The 20051-nt window shown below is 41.1% G+C and overlaps 1 protein-coding gene across 1 annotated transcript in view; it reads left to right on the top strand.

Moving 5' to 3' along the window:
* The window catches only part of thada (THADA armadillo repeat containing), an 82128-nt gene that overhangs the window by 16042 nt on the left and 46035 nt on the right, over positions 1-20051 (top strand). The window contains exons 23-28 of the mRNA XM_058651826.1: positions 3251-3383; positions 6501-6623; positions 6927-7049; positions 7359-7450; positions 14060-14149; positions 17079-17210. Of these exons, the coding sequence (XP_058507809.1) occupies positions 3251-3383; positions 6501-6623; positions 6927-7049; positions 7359-7450; positions 14060-14149; positions 17079-17210 (693 nt within the window). The remainder of the gene's footprint in view (positions 1-3250; positions 3384-6500; positions 6624-6926; positions 7050-7358; positions 7451-14059; positions 14150-17078; positions 17211-20051) is intronic.

Genomic DNA, 20051 nt, shown 5'->3' with positions numbered 1-20051 from the left:
TGGAAATGATGATGTTCTCAAATGTCTTGTTTCCACAAACCAAAATGATTCTTTTAATGATTTATTTGTTATCCAGAGCAAAGAAATGAAGAAAATATTCACATTTAAGAAGCTTAAACAATCGGAAATCCCGTTTAATCATGAAAAAAAGCTTTAAACCGATTAATCGGTTGTCCAAATAGTTGTTGATTCATTTAGTAATCGATTAATTGATTAATTGTTTCAGCTCTAATCTCTATGAGTGTTGTTTTATAATTACAACAAGCTCGATTTTGCTCCATATAACAGAGCAGTCATTATAAACAAGACAAAACAAGACATTTGAGAGCATCATCATATCAAGTTTTGGGAAAAGCGGATTAACATTTTGCAACATTTTTTGACATTTCTATGGACCAAACAGCTAATTTATTAATAAAGAAAATAATTGAGAGGTTAATCAATTATGAAAATAATTGTTAGTTGCAGCCCTATATAGAGCCTTAGGATGGCAAATCACTACACTGAATTTGCATACAGAATAAAACTTATAGCAAGGTTTAAAGAACTGACGTACGTGTATAACAAGTCAGGGCCAAACCCTATTGCCCCACTGATGGTTTCTCTAAATATATCTCAGTTTGATAATTCAAAGCTTCCTATTCACTTTATTTGGACAATTAACATTGCAAGATTGATGGGGCTTCTGTTCTGACATCAAACTTGGCTCGGGTGTCATCGGCTACGCACTCCCTAAAACCTCTGCTATTTATGGAAGTAAAAAAAAAAAAAAAGAAAAAGCAAATTTGTTTAAACCTGAATGTCATGAAAGAATTTCTCACTGTCTTCACGTACCTCTCTGTTTTCCTCAATGGCGGGTTGTGGAGGAGATGTCTTTAGCCCTGCGGCAGGTGACGAACCACAAAACCGTTGCAGCAGTATTGACTCTGAACCACCCAGTGCAGGGCAGTTAAAATACAAAGCAGTTGTTTTCTTTCTTGCACAGAAACCTGTCTCTCAATGTGTCGTATAATGAGGGTGACATTCTAGTGGTTGTGTGTAGGCGTCCTGGCAGTGTGTGTGTGTGTGTGTGTGTGCTGCTCCAGGCCTGTGTGGATGTGAGTGTGTGTTTTCATCAGACGTAGAGCAGTGTGTGGATGGTATGCAGGCCGTGCGCTGCGTTATGGGGTGTTGATTGCGGGGTGCTTAACCACAGTCTTTTGATACTCTGCCTTGGGATCTGGCTCTGGTGTGTTCCACTGTGTTTGCGCTCTACTATGTCTTTTTGTCTCTCTCTTCTTTCTTCCCAGTTTTTCCGCTTACTTATTATATATCTTTCTTTACTTTTTCTCTTCTTCTTTTTCTTTTTTTCACTCTGTGACTGGTTAGCCATGTGCGTTTATATATCTGAAGTTGTTTACGACAGTGGTTCACAACCTTTATTTTCAGACGTACCCCCGCAGGCATACCAGATGAACTCAGCTACCCCTTCAGCCGCCACTCCACCTGTCATGTTCTAAATGTGTTAATCACAACAGGCTTTCACCAGTTTCATGGTATAAAAGATATAATATGTAACATTTCTCCACTAAAACGTATAAAAACCATGAGACCAATGTGACATATTTTGTTACACTAGTGTTCTTACAGTAGCCAAAACACTCTTTAAATCCATAAGAAATACATAGTTCTATTCAAGGTGTTCAATTACGATTATGGCCCCAAAAAATTACAAAAACAAAATAATCAAAACAAAACAATTATTACAAAATGGGGGCTTTTATTCTGAGAATTCCACTTTTAATGCTGTAATGATTGTTATTGAAGATTGATATTGTTTACGCTGCTTTGGCAAACGTTGCATGCACACTTCGGACATTCGGAGGAAGTTGAATGCTTTTAACTATTTGTCCGTAATTTCTTTTATCAGTTTCAAAACTTTTATTCATTGCTTTCCCCAAACTATTATACCATTTACCCAATCACTCACTCATCTTCTACTGCTTTATCCTCCACATGAGGGTCACGGGGGCACTATGGGGCGAGAGGCGGGGTACGCTCTGGACAGGTCGCCAGTTCATCGCAGGGACACGTGGAGACAAACACTCATTCACTCTCACACCTACGGTCAATTTAGAGCTTCCAATTTGCCTAATCCCCAAAGTCACACACACAAAACACTCAAACCCTCACGAGCAATACAGTCACTTACCTCTACGTCAGAAAGACCGATCTCACACATTCAGGACTGAACACTGGAACTATGATGTCGAGCTTTGTGCGTCTCCATCATCACATCACTTGATTTTAACACTATTCTACTGCGTATCACTGTTAAACGCTTGATGGTGATTGTGGTTCTAAAGTGTTGGAATGCTCCTTATACTTTCCGCTCCTCTAGCACTGTCCTCCACATTGACTGTTTAAATTCATCCTCTCTGCTTCCATGTTTCCTGTGAAGCAGCTGCTTCTTCCACAGGGTGAGTGTGTGGTTTCTTGTGGGGCGTGTGTGTTTGCCAGACCTGCTGCTTCAGATTGTATTCATAGCATTTGTTTAAAAGTGCCTTGAGCACCAGGTGCCCCAGAGAACAGTTAATGTGTCAATGTGTGGGGCAGCAATTTCCTTTGTAATATTAATCCCTCCAAAGACTGTGGATTTTTTCAAATACATTTGTGGTTGCTTGATGTGACTTGATAGGAATCACATTGGATAAAGTTATAAATAATGATTCTCCAGTTTGTTTAAAGCCAACCGACACATCAACAGTTTTATTATTATTATTTATTATTATTATTATTATTATTTATTTTTTTTAAAGATTTTTTTAAAGATCACATTATGACAACTGTCCACTTGTGTGACACATTTTATTATCTGTATGTTAATCATTTCTTTGAACCGACTTTGAAATCCATCTGTTTGGCTAAGTGAACAAATGTAAAAGATCATTTGCAGCGACATTGTGCTTTGGTTTGTTTTTGGTGAGAGGAAACGTATTGGATCGAAAATAAAAGGAAATCTATGATCTTGATAAAACGCACACGGAAATATGCAGTGAGGATTATAAAGAGCTGAAAAGTCTGTGTTATAGAACATTTAAAAGTCAGCACAATGCTTAAACATTATATTGATATATACTGTATATTGAACGATCCACATGTTGATACTGAGGAAAAACAGTGTGATATACAGGATATTATTGAATTTGATGATCACACAAGCAAAGAAATACTTAACTTACTACACTGTCTGTGTTCATGTGTGTGTCAGGAGTGGAAGCGAGGCCCTGCAGCAGCTTCCGGCCTGCTGGCTGTCTGAGGTCCTGGAGGAGGTCAAATCCAGCGATCCATCGTCCAAGCTGTGTGCCACACGTCGCAGCGCTGGAATACCCTTCTATATCCAGGTTTGTGTGGGCATGGGTTTCAAGAAGTATCCGAAGGGTGCTTGTAAAGTTTACTCTTGAAGCGCGACTCGCTCTGTTGAATTCAAGTGTTTGTGAGAGGTTGTTGTTTAAATTACAACACTTCAGAGCACAGAGGTTACAGGAATTTTAGTAAAGTGCACATTCCACTGTTTTAGTTTCTGCAGAGTGTGCTGGGGTGATGGTCACATTGGTTCACCCACTGTTCATTATTCTAACCCTCTCCGGACACAGTGATCCTTTGTCATTGTTTAGAACCACTCGTTCCCTTTCTGTCCATCATCGCAGACACAAGTGTGACAAAACAGGATGTTTATTTTTTTATTGTGTTGTTGCTTTTAATGTCAGAATGCTCCATTTTTCTTTTTTAAGTCACTGACTGAAGCACTCGCGGTGGAAGAACGCCACATTTCTTAATCCAGCTCTGCTTTTTTCTCACTGACACACCCACACACAGGTTTGCACAGCTATTCCTCTTAGGACAATGACTGCATTGACTTTCATTCATTTGGAACCAAAGCGTTATCGTTAACCATAAACAGTTAATGCTTAACTTTAAACTAACCACAATTCATATCTTAGTTCCTCAGAAATTAGGTTCTGTGTTATTAGGACCAGGGTTGGGTCTCCATGAGGACCAAAGGTCCTAAAGAGGTAACAAATACAAGTACGCACGCACACACACATACACACACACTGTCCTTTTGTTGACCCCTCTCACCAGTCCCACACACACCTTTAACAGTGTGTTGTAATCTCTCACTGACTCAACACTTGACTGAGTCAGGCTGTTATTCAGCCACAGCTTTCCTTCCCACTTCCTCTGATTACTGATATTAAAACTAGACACGACAGGGTTCGTGTTTTATAGTGGCAGTAATTTTGGAGCGGGCTCGCTCTTTGTTGTGGTTATGGTAAGGAGGCGCTTGGCTCTGCCGCTGATATGACTGATGCTGTTTGTATGCCAGGCATGTGCTGTCATATAAAGAGCTGAATTCTTTGAACTGGATTTAGCCAGATGCAATTCTTTTAAATTGATGTTCATACAAATATAAACTCATGTGTGACTATTTATTTATTTATTTATTTATCTATTAGGTTTAATGGTAATTATCTACATGGCAAAGTTGTATGGTTGGCAGAATGTACTGTTTTAATTAAAAGACCAGAGGGCTGAAGTCATGTATAAAAGGAGTAGTATCACGGTAAATTGATCGAAAACAAACACGGATGTCATAAGATGATGAGGAAGAGAGACGGAGAAAGATAAAGGAGAAAGAGGAACATGCCGACAAAGCAGAGGAAGTCTGAGGTGAAGCACAAGTCCACACTTTGGCAGACGTTTGAGTTTGCATTCCTGCACACATAGACGATGGAGTCACATCAGAGATGGCTGGCTCCTATGCTCACCTCATACTGGTCTGGATCAACACAGGAAAGACTTCACAGGAACCAGGCTAGCCCTCCTCTCCCTCTTTCCTACCTTCAAACCCCCCTCCCCAAAAATGTTTATAGGAGCCAGACTGTGCCACCTCCTCCTCTTCCTTTCCTCCCATCCTCCATCTCCCTATCCCTCCCAGGCCCGACATTTAACCATAACTCGGGCCAGACACACAGCTGGCTCCCATCAGCTCCCACACTAAGATAACTCCTCTCTCACACAGCAGCCAAGTGCTGTGACCTCCTTACTCCCACATTCCCAAATCCCACTCCTGGTGCATACAAATGATGTCATTCAGTGAAGCTATTGGTGTAGAAGAACTTATGTAATGGCTGTTGCTTAATATCACAGGATATGATTGTGTGCGGTGGTGGTTTCAATTGAGAACAAAGAAATATGAAGTAATCAAATGCACACTGACAAGCAATTTAAAAGTTGATTTCATGTGGCCTATAATGAAGATCAGTTGCACAAACGATCCATCAATCCATCCACGTTTGGGGCTCAGTGGTAGAATACGTTGTCTTGCATTTGGAAAGTCGGGTTTAATGCTGCTAGTCCAAATGCCAACGTGTCCCTGGGCTCACAAACAACATATTGATCATCATCAGAGACCTGAAAATATAGGAAATTGTCATTATATCACATCAGTAATATTCATCTCTCATTACTTGTTAGAAGAGGTATTAAGAAAAAAAAAGAAAAAAAGTATTAACAAGATCAAGATCAAAAAGTGGTGAAAATCCGGAGAGGATGAAGTGATGGGAATCTAAAGGTAACCAAATCTGCTTGTGTTGTGATCCCTTCATAATATCTTGTTTATTTTACATGCTTTTATTGGGATGTGTTAATGTCTGCAGAGAAGGATGAGGAAAGTTAAAGATGTCAGGATTCAGCAGGTGTAAGGAGCAGACATAAAGTGTCGGTCAGGTTCTCTGATTCATTGCTCGATCTCTGTGGATTTTAAGTGCTGAGTCACATTATGCCTGGAGCTGTATTCAATACAGTTGCTCCGGGAGGGTAAATTGTGACCATATTTCACACTTTGTCAGATCCTGAATAGATGACACGAGGAGCAGCATGGGATCATGAGCTTCAGCTCACTTTCTGATTAAGGGAGCGATCCTCAGCATTTTTTTTCCCCGAAAGATTTTTTTGAAAGTTGCATATGTCAGCTTTTTTTTTAAGTGTGACACTGACCGACTGACTCCCACCCCCCCTCACTCTCTCTCTGCTCACTACTGAGACCATGATTAGACACCTCACTACAACTGGTGAGGCTCTGATCCACTGAGCAGCTCGTCACTGCCTTACCTAAGTAAGAGCACTCTGCATCTCTGCGTGCTGGCAAGTAAATATTTGCGGGACCAATGGACGTGTGGCTTCCTACTGAAGAGTCCTGGCATTCTTTTCAGTGCAGAGAAGCTCTAGATCATTAAAAGTGTATTGTCATGATACAGAGGCAATGGCAGTGGATGACATCATTAAAAGGTGACTGAAATGAATGAAACAGTTGATGCTTTCAGTATAAATACAGATTTCTATATTGGAGTGCAATACAAAAAAATCCCAGTTGCCTTTAGTTTTTAGATGTTTTAATGCAGAAATGTTACATACTATATCTTTAATGTTGTGTTTTTGTTTGTCCATCTCTGCAGGCTCTGCTCTCCTCTGAGCCCAAGTCGTCCAGCTGCAGTCTGCTGAAGATGTCCATGAGAGAGCTCATCACACTGGCCATGCCGTCTGCCGACAGGGACACCGAGAGCTCTACTGTCCCTCAGGTATGGTCATTCAAGTAGTCTGAGCTCACCTGGCACAGGTGAGGGTCAGTCAGTCGATGCAGTTATAGTGGGGGTTTTGATCAATACTGCACTAAGAATCCACAGAGGAGACAGTCCATCTCTAGAAGACTCATGAATAGCAACCACACTGTGCTTAGGTACCTCATCCAATAGCTGTACACAATAATAATCCTGGGGTCATGTCAACGTTTTCCACATTTTGTGTCTGATTTCTTCAATGTGAATTGAAATGTGATCTATTGTTGATATGATATGAATATTGTTTTGTTTCTCCCGCCACAGGTCCACGCTCTAAACATCCTCAGGGCTTTGTACAGGGACACTCGTCTGGGTGAAAACATCATCCCCTTCGTCTCGGATGGGATGCAGGCCGCTGTGCTGGGCTTCACCTCTCCTGTCTGGGCAGTGAGTTTCTCTCCATCCTCTGTCTTACAAAGTAACACAGTATACTGTCATTGAGCAGCATCCTGTTCTATCTTATTAAGTGATCATAGAGTTGAATTAACACATTTATAAGTCTGTTGCTGTTGTCTGGATTGCAGGTTTTTTTAGCTCAGTGTAGCTAATTAATCGATCGCAGGTCCGACGCATAGAATTGCTTCATAAATGCATGAGTCATGCTTTTTGCGGTGATGCTGTTTACAATCTTAAAAAGACACTTCTCTCTTCTCTCATCCTTTCCTCTCATTTATTCCCATTTGTTTTCTGTTCCAGGTGAGGAACTCGTCCACTCTTCTCTTCAGCACCCTGATCACGAGGATCTTTGGAGTGAAGAAAGGGAAGGACGAGCACTCGAAGAAGAACAGGTCTGCTACCTCGCCTTCTCTCACACTGCTCTACCAGTTTAGAGTTTACTATAATTTCGGTGCTGAATTACAAGAGACATCATTCTCTTTATTTCCGGTTGTACTCCACTTGCTTTAACCATTTTTAAAGTATGCAGGTTCGTTTGAGATAAAATGGAAAATGTTTTTTTTTATAGGACATAACAATTTAAAATAAACCAAACATTAGATCAAAAATGAGTGTAAAACTATAAAGGTTAAGTAAAATAATGTCAATGAGCAGTAGTTATCTTACAGCACAGAGGGGCGCTGTTGTGACAGCACCTTGCCTAAGAAGTTTCATTCACTCTTGGCCTCTGCTGGTTTTTGCTTCAGAGATGCAGGTCTGAACTAACCAGCTAGAGGGAATTTACACAATAAACAAATGGGTGGGGGAAACGACAGTTTCAAAATAAAATGGAATGATGAAATATAAATGAAAACACATAATTACTCTATAAAGCACTCAAAAACATCCCAAGCCTGGCGTAGCGAACGTGCGGGTTGTAGTTGAGACGGTACAATACATTGTTGTATCTGCATCTGTTGCAGATGTTGGCCACCAAACACGTCCTGTAATTACAAACAGAGAGTTCAATGGAAAAAGCTACACATTGGGTGTAATGAGGGCAGGAAATATTTGCTGATAATACATCTATGAACCGTGTTGTCTGCAGGATAAAAGGACGTTGTCACACGATTTTAAACAGCGCTCGCACCATAAACCGCGGGGGAGTTAAATAGGGCGTGCTTAAACCCAAGGCGATGATGTTTACGTTGATGAATTAAACCTGAATTAATTACCTCAGAGATTAAAACTTTGTAATAACAGGTTTTAGCCGAGTGCCCTGTTTTGACAATATGGTGGAACTACGTGCCTTGACAAAACATCATTGATGTGGTGTAACTGATATGCCTCCTGGTTGCTATTTAAATAAGATTGTTCTAAGGTGTGTAGAAACCACTTCCGTAATTTCAATTGCTTGTTTCATGAGGTAAGCCAGAACAAGACAAAGTCGTAAATGGGACTCACCATGCAGTGACCACACAGCTTTTTATTTAAGGAAAAAAAACAGCTGCCTGGGGATTTCACAATAAATAGCAACGGTGATGATATTCTTACAAATTATCAGGGTAAAATCTGAAGAGCCAGAAGCACCTGCATACGCAAAAATGTGCAGTTTAGCTGCACAAACAGCGGACAGCGGACATGTATGAGCTGTGTAAGTGATGAAGTGGTTCACGGAGGTTTAACTTTCTTTATTTTAGTTGAAAGGTTAGCTGTTGTTAATCCTGCTCTGCTGCCAAGGTTGCTTTGAAAAAACAGAAGATCATTTCTGAGGTTTCGGGGAAAAGAGTCTTAAATTATGACAAGAATGTGGAAAAACCTTGAAGCATAGAATAGTAGCAGGTGAAGGGATCTTTTCCACATATATATTTGATGATTTGTTAACTCCACCTAATTTGACAACTTGGAGGCAGGTGAGGTGGAGTTAAGCACTCGGGATGCTTCACGTTTTATGTGATTACACATTAAATAAAGAGTCATTTAATACCATAGTGCCAGCAACCTTTTCCCACTTTTGAACAAAGATGGTATGTCTAGACACCAAAAAAGAAATGCCTTCCCAACTGCAGAGACACATTTTACTTCAGCCAGTGAGATGGGGAGAGGAAAAACTAGACAGACAACCTGGAAGACTTGGCTCTTTAATAACCACGTGTCACTGTGCAATGGCGTAAATGATAACAGCAGCAATCACAGTAGCACTTATTAACAACAATAATAATAGTAGTGATGATAATGCTAATAGTTTTTTCCTTGTTGGATCATCTGTTGATTCTTCTCTTGATTCATCTCTTTGTTGTCTCGTCCATAAAACGTCCGAAAAGTGACGGAAAATATTGCTCAAAACTCAAAATGAACAAGCCAAAGAAATTCAGCTGACTGTAGTGAGCGTCTTTCAGACAATTTATGTGAGAAATCAGTAGGGAATATTTCAGATAAGAGTCCTGGTCCCCTGCATGCTCAAGCCAGGCTCCACTCCTTCTTCTTCACCGGTGTCTTATGGAAGTTGACATCCATAATGTTGCATTCCTACCTCCTTTATAAACTGAGGAGTTTATTTCTGTTTGCATTCAAGAGCATTTAGTGATGCTGACTTGAGGAAAGTCTTAAGTCTAATCTTAAATCTAAGTCCAGTGTTTACATCATCATGGTGGTGGTATGTGGAGCTTCAAATCCTGAGTACGCTGACAATAAAACATTTTATTATCCTTCACATTTGGGCTTAATTACATTGAGGCATTCATACCGGTCTGATGTGTTAGATATATTTATATTAACGAATGCCAAGTGTCACGTTTTATAGCTTTAAAGGAAAAATCCAACTTTCCACTTTGTAATGCCATCTCTGACACGAATAAGCCTTGTGCTCCTGCCTTCAGCTTTGTGCTAAATGTAAACCGTAAAGGTAAACAACATAGTGGTGATTATGCCTCTTGCCGAACATCAGCATGTTAGCATTGTCCCTATGAGCAGTTCTATATTGAGTGACCATGGCAGAGTTTCACAATGTTCTGGGCCGCTCTCCAGGAAGTTCAGTCTGGCTCCGTTTTACCGTTTTCCCATTGGCTAATGTCGCCGAATCCAACTGAAAAGACTTAACCGAACCAAGGCTGCTCCTGTTTATCTGGTCTGTTTTCACTTGTGTTTTCAGTCTGCTGTCCCTCCCATGGTGCACTTGTGTTATCTCCCCTCTTCCTCATGTCTGCCGCTTTCTTTTCTCTCATTAGTGTGATGTTGTTTTTTGTATAATCATTAGGGCTGTCATAGTTATTCGTCAATTACTAAAGGAATCGCCAATTGAGTGTTCTTTAAATAATGAACACAAAGTCCTAAGTATTTTCTTGAAATCAATAAAAACGCAATACATTTGGTTCATGGACAAAACATCACATTTACAAGGGTTTTTTTCAACATTTTCTGATATTTTATGGACCAAATAAGAAATAGACGAGTCAATAAAATACACAACAGATGAATCGATTATGAAAATCATTTTAGTTGCAGCCCTCATAATCATGTGGGAGAATTAGTGTCATAGGAGGAATACAATGAGATTGTATACGTCTCCTATTACTACCAACATTTGTCTGTACATGTTGTGCTTTACACTTTTACTTTACAAGTCAATAGTAACAATATAATATTTCATTTATTATCATGCCGGTAATCAATAATTGGCACAGAACTGCGTGCATGTTTGTGAGAAAGCTGCAACTCATTTATAGTTGTGTGTGTGTGTGTCTGTGTGTGTGTGTGTTAGAGTTTGTCTTTCGCACACGCCTGGTCCTTGTTATTACCACACTTTTATTGCTTTGGGATCTCTGGCAGCAGAAAATGCACAGTGACAGTTTGTCCACGCAACATTATTAAACTGTGTGTCACGGTCTCTTTGAAGCGGCAGTGTTTCCTGCTCGTGTACCGGGCCCTTTTGGAAAGATCGAGCTTGTTGCCGTCTGTGGGAATCTCAGTATTGTGCAGTAACTGGGATCCAGACGTGCTGTTTGCTCTTCAACTCTGTTTATCCATACACTGATGCTGAGGCAACGCTGCCGTCGAGAGAAAGTTTAAACGTTGTTGACGCTGTGAAGATTTCTGCTCCGTCTGCGTTCCAGCCGGCGTCTCCGGCTTTATCCTAATATTGCGTCAACGTTTCATTTTACACCTCATCTTCTTTTTCTTTTTTTTCACACAGAGGTCTCAAATGAACGTTGCTGACGTGGTTTTGAGCCCTTAAGTAAACAGTTGTCTTTGAAGAGAGAGAGAGCGACATTGACTTTTGCTTAATCATGTGTATAAAGTTTATGAATGTCCAGTATCCAAATCCTGCTACATAAATATTATTGACAAAACATGAAAACACCAATTTTAGTGAACATGACTGTCGTCAAAGAGGGGAGAGGAACATCTGCAACTTATCTAAACTGTTAAACTGAGTTCACTCTTCCGTTTAGTCTTATTGGACTAATTTAATTGTACGAGTACGTGAAACGCCAACACAAAGCGACAGGCTTCTCATTTCTGGCAGAGACGGTGTGTTTAAATAATGTGTCATGTTGGTTGTTTTGTTGCATGCAAACTCTAGTTTGACTTTTTTTGATGTGATGTCCTTTGGAAAAAGTAAACGTCTTATTCCAATGTTGTTGAACACAATCTAAAATGTAATAATCATACAACCAGTGAGGATGTGACAGTTGAAAGGGAGATTACAGTGTCCTCATTGTGTCATCGTGTACCTACAACTGGAACATTATTCCGATATCAGTGTTGAAATATTTGAATGTAATGTTTGTTTTGGTGGAGCTGCTCAATACTTGATATAGTTAATCTCCTCTGCTGTGTGTGTCATGTCACTACATTCATGATACGAGAAAGCCGCACTACCAGAATAACATTTCAGGTTTTGGAGAAAAAAAAATATGTTAATTTAAATCCTTTTTTTGGGGGGGGGGCTTTATTTTCTCTCACAAATCGCAGCGGACGCTGATATTATGATTATGATATGATATTGTTAACCGCTTCTCGTTGGAGTTGAATGTGAAACGAGGACACTTGTCCTGTTATTGTGCCGCCATCATTTGTCTGGAAGGGCTTGCATCTTCAGTAGACACAGCTGTGGTTTTATAAAGAATGATTAGAGGTTTGGCCTCAGCTCCGCACTGGCGTTTTTTCGGTTGTCATAACTTCACTACAACTTGCTAATGAATGTTTTTCTAAAGGTCTCGCAACCCATCCGTGAGTGGAACTACCCGCATTTGTAGTTTACAAGTATGATTAGTCCTCTTCACCCTCACTCTCACCCACCACCTCACTCTGTCAACTCTTTTTGCCCTTGTTATCTGCTCTGGCACAACCTCTGACTTTTGCCCTTCAGGCAGCTCATCAGACGGAGAGACTCGCACTGGAGAACGCAGAGGAGGAGCGTGGTGAACACATACTGTTGTATAATGCACACGTCTCACGTCTCACTGTGACATTATAGTTTATTTGCAGTTGTTTCCACACACACACACACACACATTTGTGCAGAGAGGGGCTCCGAGACCTACACGTGAATCTCTTGCCTACCATGAGTTAGCGCCTGCTGCTAACTTGAACCAGATCCAAGTGTGTGTGTGTGTGTACGTATGCGCTCGTCCAGATTTAGTGGCAGTCGTGACTGCAGCAGTTTGCCATCTCTCCAGTCTTGTGATCATGTGCTTGGCTGACCAAACCTCTTCCCTTTAGGAGCAACTTGATTTAGACTGGCAGAGTTTAAATAAAAACTTTATTGGCCTTGAGGCTGAATGGCGGTTGCATCAGCAAGACCGCCAGTGTTAAATATAACGTTTGCCGTTTCACTGATAGCTGTGTATGTGTCTGAGTGGATGCGTGTGCACAAACACACGGCGGAGGCACATGTGCATACCACACTCATGCGATTGTTGTGTTTGAGCAGTAAGAGGGGAAACAAATCCAAAGGCTCCGTTTGTTCCAGTCAACAGCGTTTAATATGAGATTGTCCTTATCGGTATATTACAAACGTCTGACTGAGACATTTCTCCTCAGTTGGTCTCCTCCTCTTGTGTCCGTGTCCCGTCATCTGTTGTTTGGAGGTACAGACAGATGTTTTATGGAACATGTTAAAAATAATCACGTAATTGCTGCCACTGTTCCTCTAAATGACATTAGCCTTAATTCACTGCTGTTTTATTTCTTTTCAAGATTGAGTCAGCAGATACGTTGTGCTGGACTACTTTACATCGTTTTTCTTTTCTTTTTAATGTTCTTGTCTTTACCTATTTTACTCTGCTCTCTGTGATTTTTTGGTTCTGGATTGTCTTTTCACTTTATCCATTGTTTGCTGTGTCTGTGCAGCACCTCAAATCTACCTCAGTTTATTAAAATAGGGCCGCAGCGAATGATTATTTTCTTAATGGATTAAACTGTTGATTATTTTCTTGATGAATCATTTAGTTGCTTGGGCCATAAAATGTTAGAAAATGTTGACTGGTGTTTCCCAAACCTGGAAATGATGATCTTATCAAACGTCTTGTTTTGTCCACAAACCAAACTTATTCAGTTTAAATGATTTCGTTGTGATATGGAACAAAGAAGAAGTTGTAGTAGTAATAGTCAGTTAGTCATTGCAGCCCTAGACTGAACTGAGCATTAAACTGCCTTGTCTTTCCCAGTTTGTGTAAGTCACGAGTTTGCACGGAAGACAATCTGCCATATTGTGAATCGCATTCTGTTCGCCGTTCTTTGGGTTTGGCTCGTGTTGATCAGGTCGTTTCAGATCTGATCAGAACTGTGCCTCATCAGCGCTCATGTGTGCAGCACGTCTCTAATCCGGATGCTGTTGTTCAGTGAGCCCAAAAACAACAACTCTGTGAATTTGCAATTCCTCGTTTTTATGTCGGCTTTTGCAGGAATCGGTATAAAAATCTGCAGAGGGCTAGTTTCAGCTCAGAGCGGCTTTATTTGTACACATGCCTGTTAATATTTGGATCCTCATACCGTCTTTCCTCTTCTCTTCCCTGCAGGATGACAGGCAGAGAGTTTTTCACTCGTTTTCCTGCTCTCTATCCGTTCCTTCTGAACCAGCTGGAGGAGGCTGCTGCCACAGTGGAAAGGTGAGGTGGTTCTCCCCTAATCTACACTCCCCATTCAGGCCTTGCCATGGCTTTTCACACTTTGTTGATCCCATTAGGGGTTTAATTTCACCCGCGTTTAAGCCATTTAAGGCAGCTTATTTGTTCTGTTAAACTGATTGAGCAGTGGAGCTTTTTTGCTGCTGGGTTTTTGAATACATTTACCGCAGCATTAAAAAGAGACATTTTTTTTAAGTGGGAAACAAACCGTGAACCCGGGGTCTCACTAATAATGAAGTAGAATTGCCCTGGACTGAGTTCTTGTGTACACCTTTTTGCCAAAAATGAACTTTCACAGTTGACAGACTGTTTATTCAAAGCACACGGTTTTACAGCCATGTAAAGAACATGTCTTTTGAGATTTAGTTTTGTTTTTTTTTTTCCAGTGGGGAGTTGAGTCCACTGAGGGTCATTGGCCTTATCTTTCACTGTTCAACCCAAACTCCCTTTTTAAAAGCATCAACGTCATCCAACAGCTCCTCAGGCGGCCTTATCTTAATGCGCTTCGAATTAATTAAATGCGTTTTCGGACTGCCTCCGTCACAATTCCCCCTCACTCCCTTCCAGCCTTGTTAAAACATTCGTACATTTCCCACGGAACCAGATCTCTGCTCTCTGAATTCCCACATGGTCTCAGTGCATCTCGCCACCCAAACACACCAGCCATGCTATACTGTGGCAGTGCACAGCAGGACAGGAGGTAGAAGAGCTGCTGTTAGTGGTTTGAAACAGCCTTGTGGAAGTGGCAGTGCAAGTGCATTCTCAAAATAGGTCGCATAATAAATGAAAGATTATAGAAATGAGATTTTGAGATGTTGAGGTTGTAATTAAGAGTTGATGCATGTACATATTATACATGGATGCAATCCATCTGCTCGGCGCAGCGGCTCTCCCCGAAGATTCTCATGAATCGTGATCATAACAATTGTTTATGCAGGAATTTTAACAGTAATACAAGTATTTTAGTCTATTTTATTATTGAAATTTGAATTTGTGTCTATATTTACATTTGTTTGTATAAAAAAAACAACCTGTCTTATCTCCTCCGGCCCCCTCTTCCTAAGAAAACAGTTTTCATGTCGTGCCCTGAGTTCTTTTGTCTAATTTCCAAAACAAAACGGATGATTTGTTTGTCTGAGAGTGAACGAAATGGTTCGCCGAGCGTTTCCTTTTTCTTTAAGAGCCTTTTCTGTGTCCCTGCTACTGTCCCTCTCGTTGCTTTCTTGTTGAAAAATGAAACTCCTTAAGGTCAGTGTACTGTCACTGCACTCTCAGTAAAAGATGTTAAACCAAAATAAATCGCAGATGATGGATGGAGTTTAGAGAGAGAGAGAGAGAGGGCACGCAGCATTGAATTTAAGAGCGCCATTAAAAGCCACCGAGTCTCTTTTTCATCCTGTCAAGTGTTTGAGCCTCCAGCTGTATCCCAACATGACTTAATATGTTTGCAATTTTCCTTCTATCTGCCTCCCTCCTATATCTCTTCACATCACATCCTGTCTCACTGGGCTTGACTGAACTGTGACACTAAACACATTAGACTGGTCACTAATTGGGCCGCTATTACAGTGACCATCTCGCCGATCTGCAGCGCAACAGTCCCGGCGGACGCTCCAGCGCTGAGTGAATTAATGAAAAGCACAAGTTGTTTTCGCAGGGGGTCTGTTGTTGTTGTTCTGTTCGGTTCTATGAGATCCTCATGACTAATGATGGGGGCCCAAAGGACATTCCGCTCTCCTGACATATACGCTCACAGAAGCAGATCTGACAAGCTCCCAAACCTACAATAAAACTTAGCTTCGACTGCGAGCTCTCGCTACATTGTAAACATTGTTTTCCTATCATGTTCCTGTATTTAAACACAGTTAAAGCTTAAGTAGTTTTATAACCTTTTGAGAGTTGCTCCTTTAGTCACAGAGACACTGCAAAACTCTATTCCTATACTAGGTATCTGATCTTCATCCATTTAATCTTTGACCTTAATCTACTTTGTGTTTCTAGCTCATGTCTGTTTCCCTCTCGCTCTCTCTCTCTCTCTCTCTCTGTCTTCATTTTCCTCCCTCGCTCACTGTGAGCCTGTCAGAGTGAAAATGTGAAACCGCTGGCACAGGCAGACAGTTTCCATTCTGAGTCACTTGGTGATGATGATATTTGGATGGAGGGAAAAAGGGAGGTGAAAAGCTCAGCTCAAGGACGGATGAGGAGATGACTGTGTTGGGTGTGTGGGTGGTTTTTCATATGCAGCGTTCAAAAAAGCCAGAGGAATTAAGGCCCGTTATATTTTGCGTTGGCATTTTGATTGTATGTGGTTTTCATAGTTCTGTTTGAGCTCGACAACTGCGCTCACCGCTATATATCGCTCGTGCTCTCTGTTATAGTTGCGGCATATCAAGTCAAATAATAAAGTAAGACTCTTTGAATTCGTTTACCCCTAAAAGGAAACATTCTTTTAATGCAAATACATGAAAAATGGGCTATAAAATCAATATTGGCTATTTTGCTTATCACCGTTTTCCAGAACGGTCACATTCTTGACAGAAGCGTAGTATTTTTAATCATTTATTTTAGTCGTAAATCATCGACGCACCCATTTCTCTTCACCGTTGACAGTGATCAACAAATAAAGGCCTGTGAACCAAATCCAGCCCTCCAGCATCTCCTAATAGTTCCAAACACAAGTGCATCATTTTATTCAAGAATAAATCATTCAGTCTTTTTAGTTCTGAGTAAATTGCTGTAGCTCTCACTTAGGGCTGGTCGACGATCATTTTTTTTTGGTGTCCAGAAACAGCCACAGTTAAACCTCTATATCTCTACTCCTTTACATTTTAGTGGTCAATGACCTTAGTTTGTCAACTGCACAGTTTTTTTTGTTTTTTTTTAAAAAAGGAACGTTTGTTTGTGTGTTCAGTGACAGTGGTCAGGTGAAGCTACATCCCAGTCTGTTCTTGCTGCTGCTGGTGCTCAGTCGACTCTACCCTTCTCCCATGGACGGATCATCTTCTCCTCTGGGCCTCGCACCTTTCATGCCCTTCATCATTAGGTTGGTATCAGTGCTACACACACACACACACACACACACACACACTCACAAGTACAGTATACGCACATTTATGTACATAATAGATAGTCCATATACAGAATAAAGCAATTACCAGAGATGGGAGTAAATCACACATTATGCAAGTCCTAAGTCTTAACCTTCAAGTTTCATTCAAGTCATTCAAGCAAGTCAAGATGAAAATGATTTCCCAGATATTCCACATTTAAAACTGCTATACAAATACTGCTGGCATTGTGTCTGTAGCTGTATCACTCATACAATGTAAGGACTGCTTCATGGTCCCATACAACTGGAAAAAAAACCGATATAAAATTAACATCAATAAAATGAAAATGAATAGAACTACATAGCCTAAAATATATAGAATACTGACATTATGACTACATTAAACTATGGAAATGCATTTCAAACATCAGACCCAGCAAAACTAGCCCCAGCTTGAAATAGCTACCAACTGACTTCCTGTCTTAGCGTCCTTTGTGGGATTTGAAGTGTCGAGTTCATGTAGGGGTATTGGTGCCGCTCGCCTTCCAGGTTTGTATGCAAGGCCGCAAAAGCAGACACCCAATGTTTTACACGTTTCAAAAAACAAATTGTAACTGTTACTCCTCCAGTACTCAAATTTGTGACTTTAGTCAGACTCTTGTCAAGTCACGTGATTTGAGTCCCTCACATCTTTGTGTCTTTTAAGAACAATGGCCATTGAGAGCCATATACTCAACTGTCCGTCTGTCCTTCTGTCATGTCCATCTGTTTTTACGATTGGCCTCGCTGTCACGGTTACAGTCAAAAACATAAAGGGCTTTGCTATCAAATGTAAGAGGGTCACGCACCTGCTCTCACGTCCACGATAAACCTCTCCAACATTCCTTTAAACCACAACCCCTTTCTAAGAATAGTGCACTTCACAATCGCTGAGACAAAACACCTACAGCCTCAACAATGTGTGCGCTCCTGTGTGTTGTTTGCACAGGTGCTCCTACAGTACGTCTTTCATAGAAACCCATGTCTTAGAAAATCTCTGTTAATGCGGCGTATTCTGGCGAATGACCAGATCGGTGTGTGTCAGTGTGTGCATCTTCGTTTGCACTCTGAGACAAAATACACTGCTCGTGCTGTCTCGTGTCATAGTAGTTGGGTGATATTGTGACTGCTTTTGTCTGAATACACTCAGTGTTTACTGTGGCGGAGGCCTCACAGGCCACTGGGAAAGTGTGGTTACGCTCTTCATCTTTCACATTCCTCAGATAGAGAAATCTACAAATATTATTGGAACATGTTCATCTCTGTGAACACTGCACCTGCACATGGAGCTGGAGCTTGTGCGTCCTGCACACACGGGTTTGTGTAACCGCTCTTGTGAGGACCTGCACTGCCTGACTACATTTGTCTCAGTGAGATCTGGGACGATGACCTTGAGGTTGGAATGCTTTATTTAGATAACTTGTGTGTGTTCCTCCAACTGTGTGTCTATGACGCTGTGTTTTTGAAAATAAATGTTGGTAGTGTTTGTAAATGTTGGTTGGACACGTAGTATTGTTATCCTCCTTATGAATAAATGGTTTGTTGGTGTCTATCTGCTTCTACCACTCAGAGCCAAGTGTCAGTGTTAGAGTTGTTTATTAGCTCCTATAGAACTCCCAACGTCATGAGACTCAGTTTGTTTATACCGCCATGATGGCAGGAAAAGCTTTTGCAAAAATAAACAGTTCTACACCTTTCCTGGGTATATAAACAGCTGGAGAGGACATTATTCCGGACTTCAACAACTAAATGGGATTCTTCCACATGGTTCTGTAGTGGTTAGCACTCTTGCCCTTGCAGCAAGAAGACCTGGTCTCAACCAAGGCCTTTCTGCATGGACTTTCCATGGTCTCCTCATGTGAGCATAGGTTTTCTCCAGGTTCTCTGATTTCCTCCCACACTCCAAAAACATGCAGATTTGGAGGATTAGGCAAATTGGACACTCACCATAGTGAGGGTGAATTGTTGTTTGTCTCTGTGTGGCCCAGTGATGAACTGGTGGTGGTGGTGGTGGTTATTTGTTGCCTTTCTATCATCTCAAACCAGTTTGGTAATTTTCCTCTATAGCAGGTCGTCTTGTAGCAACTTGGAGTTGTTGCCATGTGGTTGGTATGTATGTTAGCAAGCAGTTGAACAGGTGTCAGATTTACCCGGCTAATATTTGAACGGATCACTAGTTAGTTTAGAAATTTAAAGGTTATTCCTAAAGTCTGTTCCTGGAGGTGTGACTGTCTGCCTGAGTATCTATGCAAAGCACACATCCACCCAAATGAAGCCCACATGTTGGAGATGTTAAATATAGCCAGCCCCGACTTCTTTGGCTCCAGCCGTGTTTCTCGACACTACCCCAACCCCCCAAACCCATCTTCACCAAGCGTGTGCGGACGTGTCGGATGATCCGAGCCACCTCCTCCTCTGTAGACTGGAAGAAGCATCCTGCCTAATAATTCTTCCCTTACACCACACAGCATTTTATCCTCATACAATTTCTCTCCCACTTGCATTCCTTTGCTGCCTGACCTGTGCCTGCGTCACACCTACACAGGTAATGACTCGGGAAGAGAATGACAAAGGCAGAAGGGGAGGATGATGATGATGATGAGGAGCAGATACGTTTATTCTAATACATTATGGCCGCTTTATTTCAGTCTTCCACATCTTTATATCTGATGATCAGTTGGTGTTTTTGTCTTTCCCATTCCCTTTATTCCTCTCTCTTTCTGCCATAGTGCTTAAGTCTCAGAGTGCTGGTATTGTGATTTATGTACCTTGATATCCAGTCCAGGCATCTCTCCT

This window comes from Solea solea, chromosome 15 (assembly GCF_958295425.1).
Source record: "Solea solea chromosome 15, fSolSol10.1, whole genome shotgun sequence".
Taxonomy (NCBI): domain Eukaryota; kingdom Metazoa; phylum Chordata; class Actinopteri; order Pleuronectiformes; family Soleidae; genus Solea; species Solea solea.
Note: the sequence above shows the minus strand (reverse complement) of the source record. Positions and strands in the feature narration are given on the sequence as shown.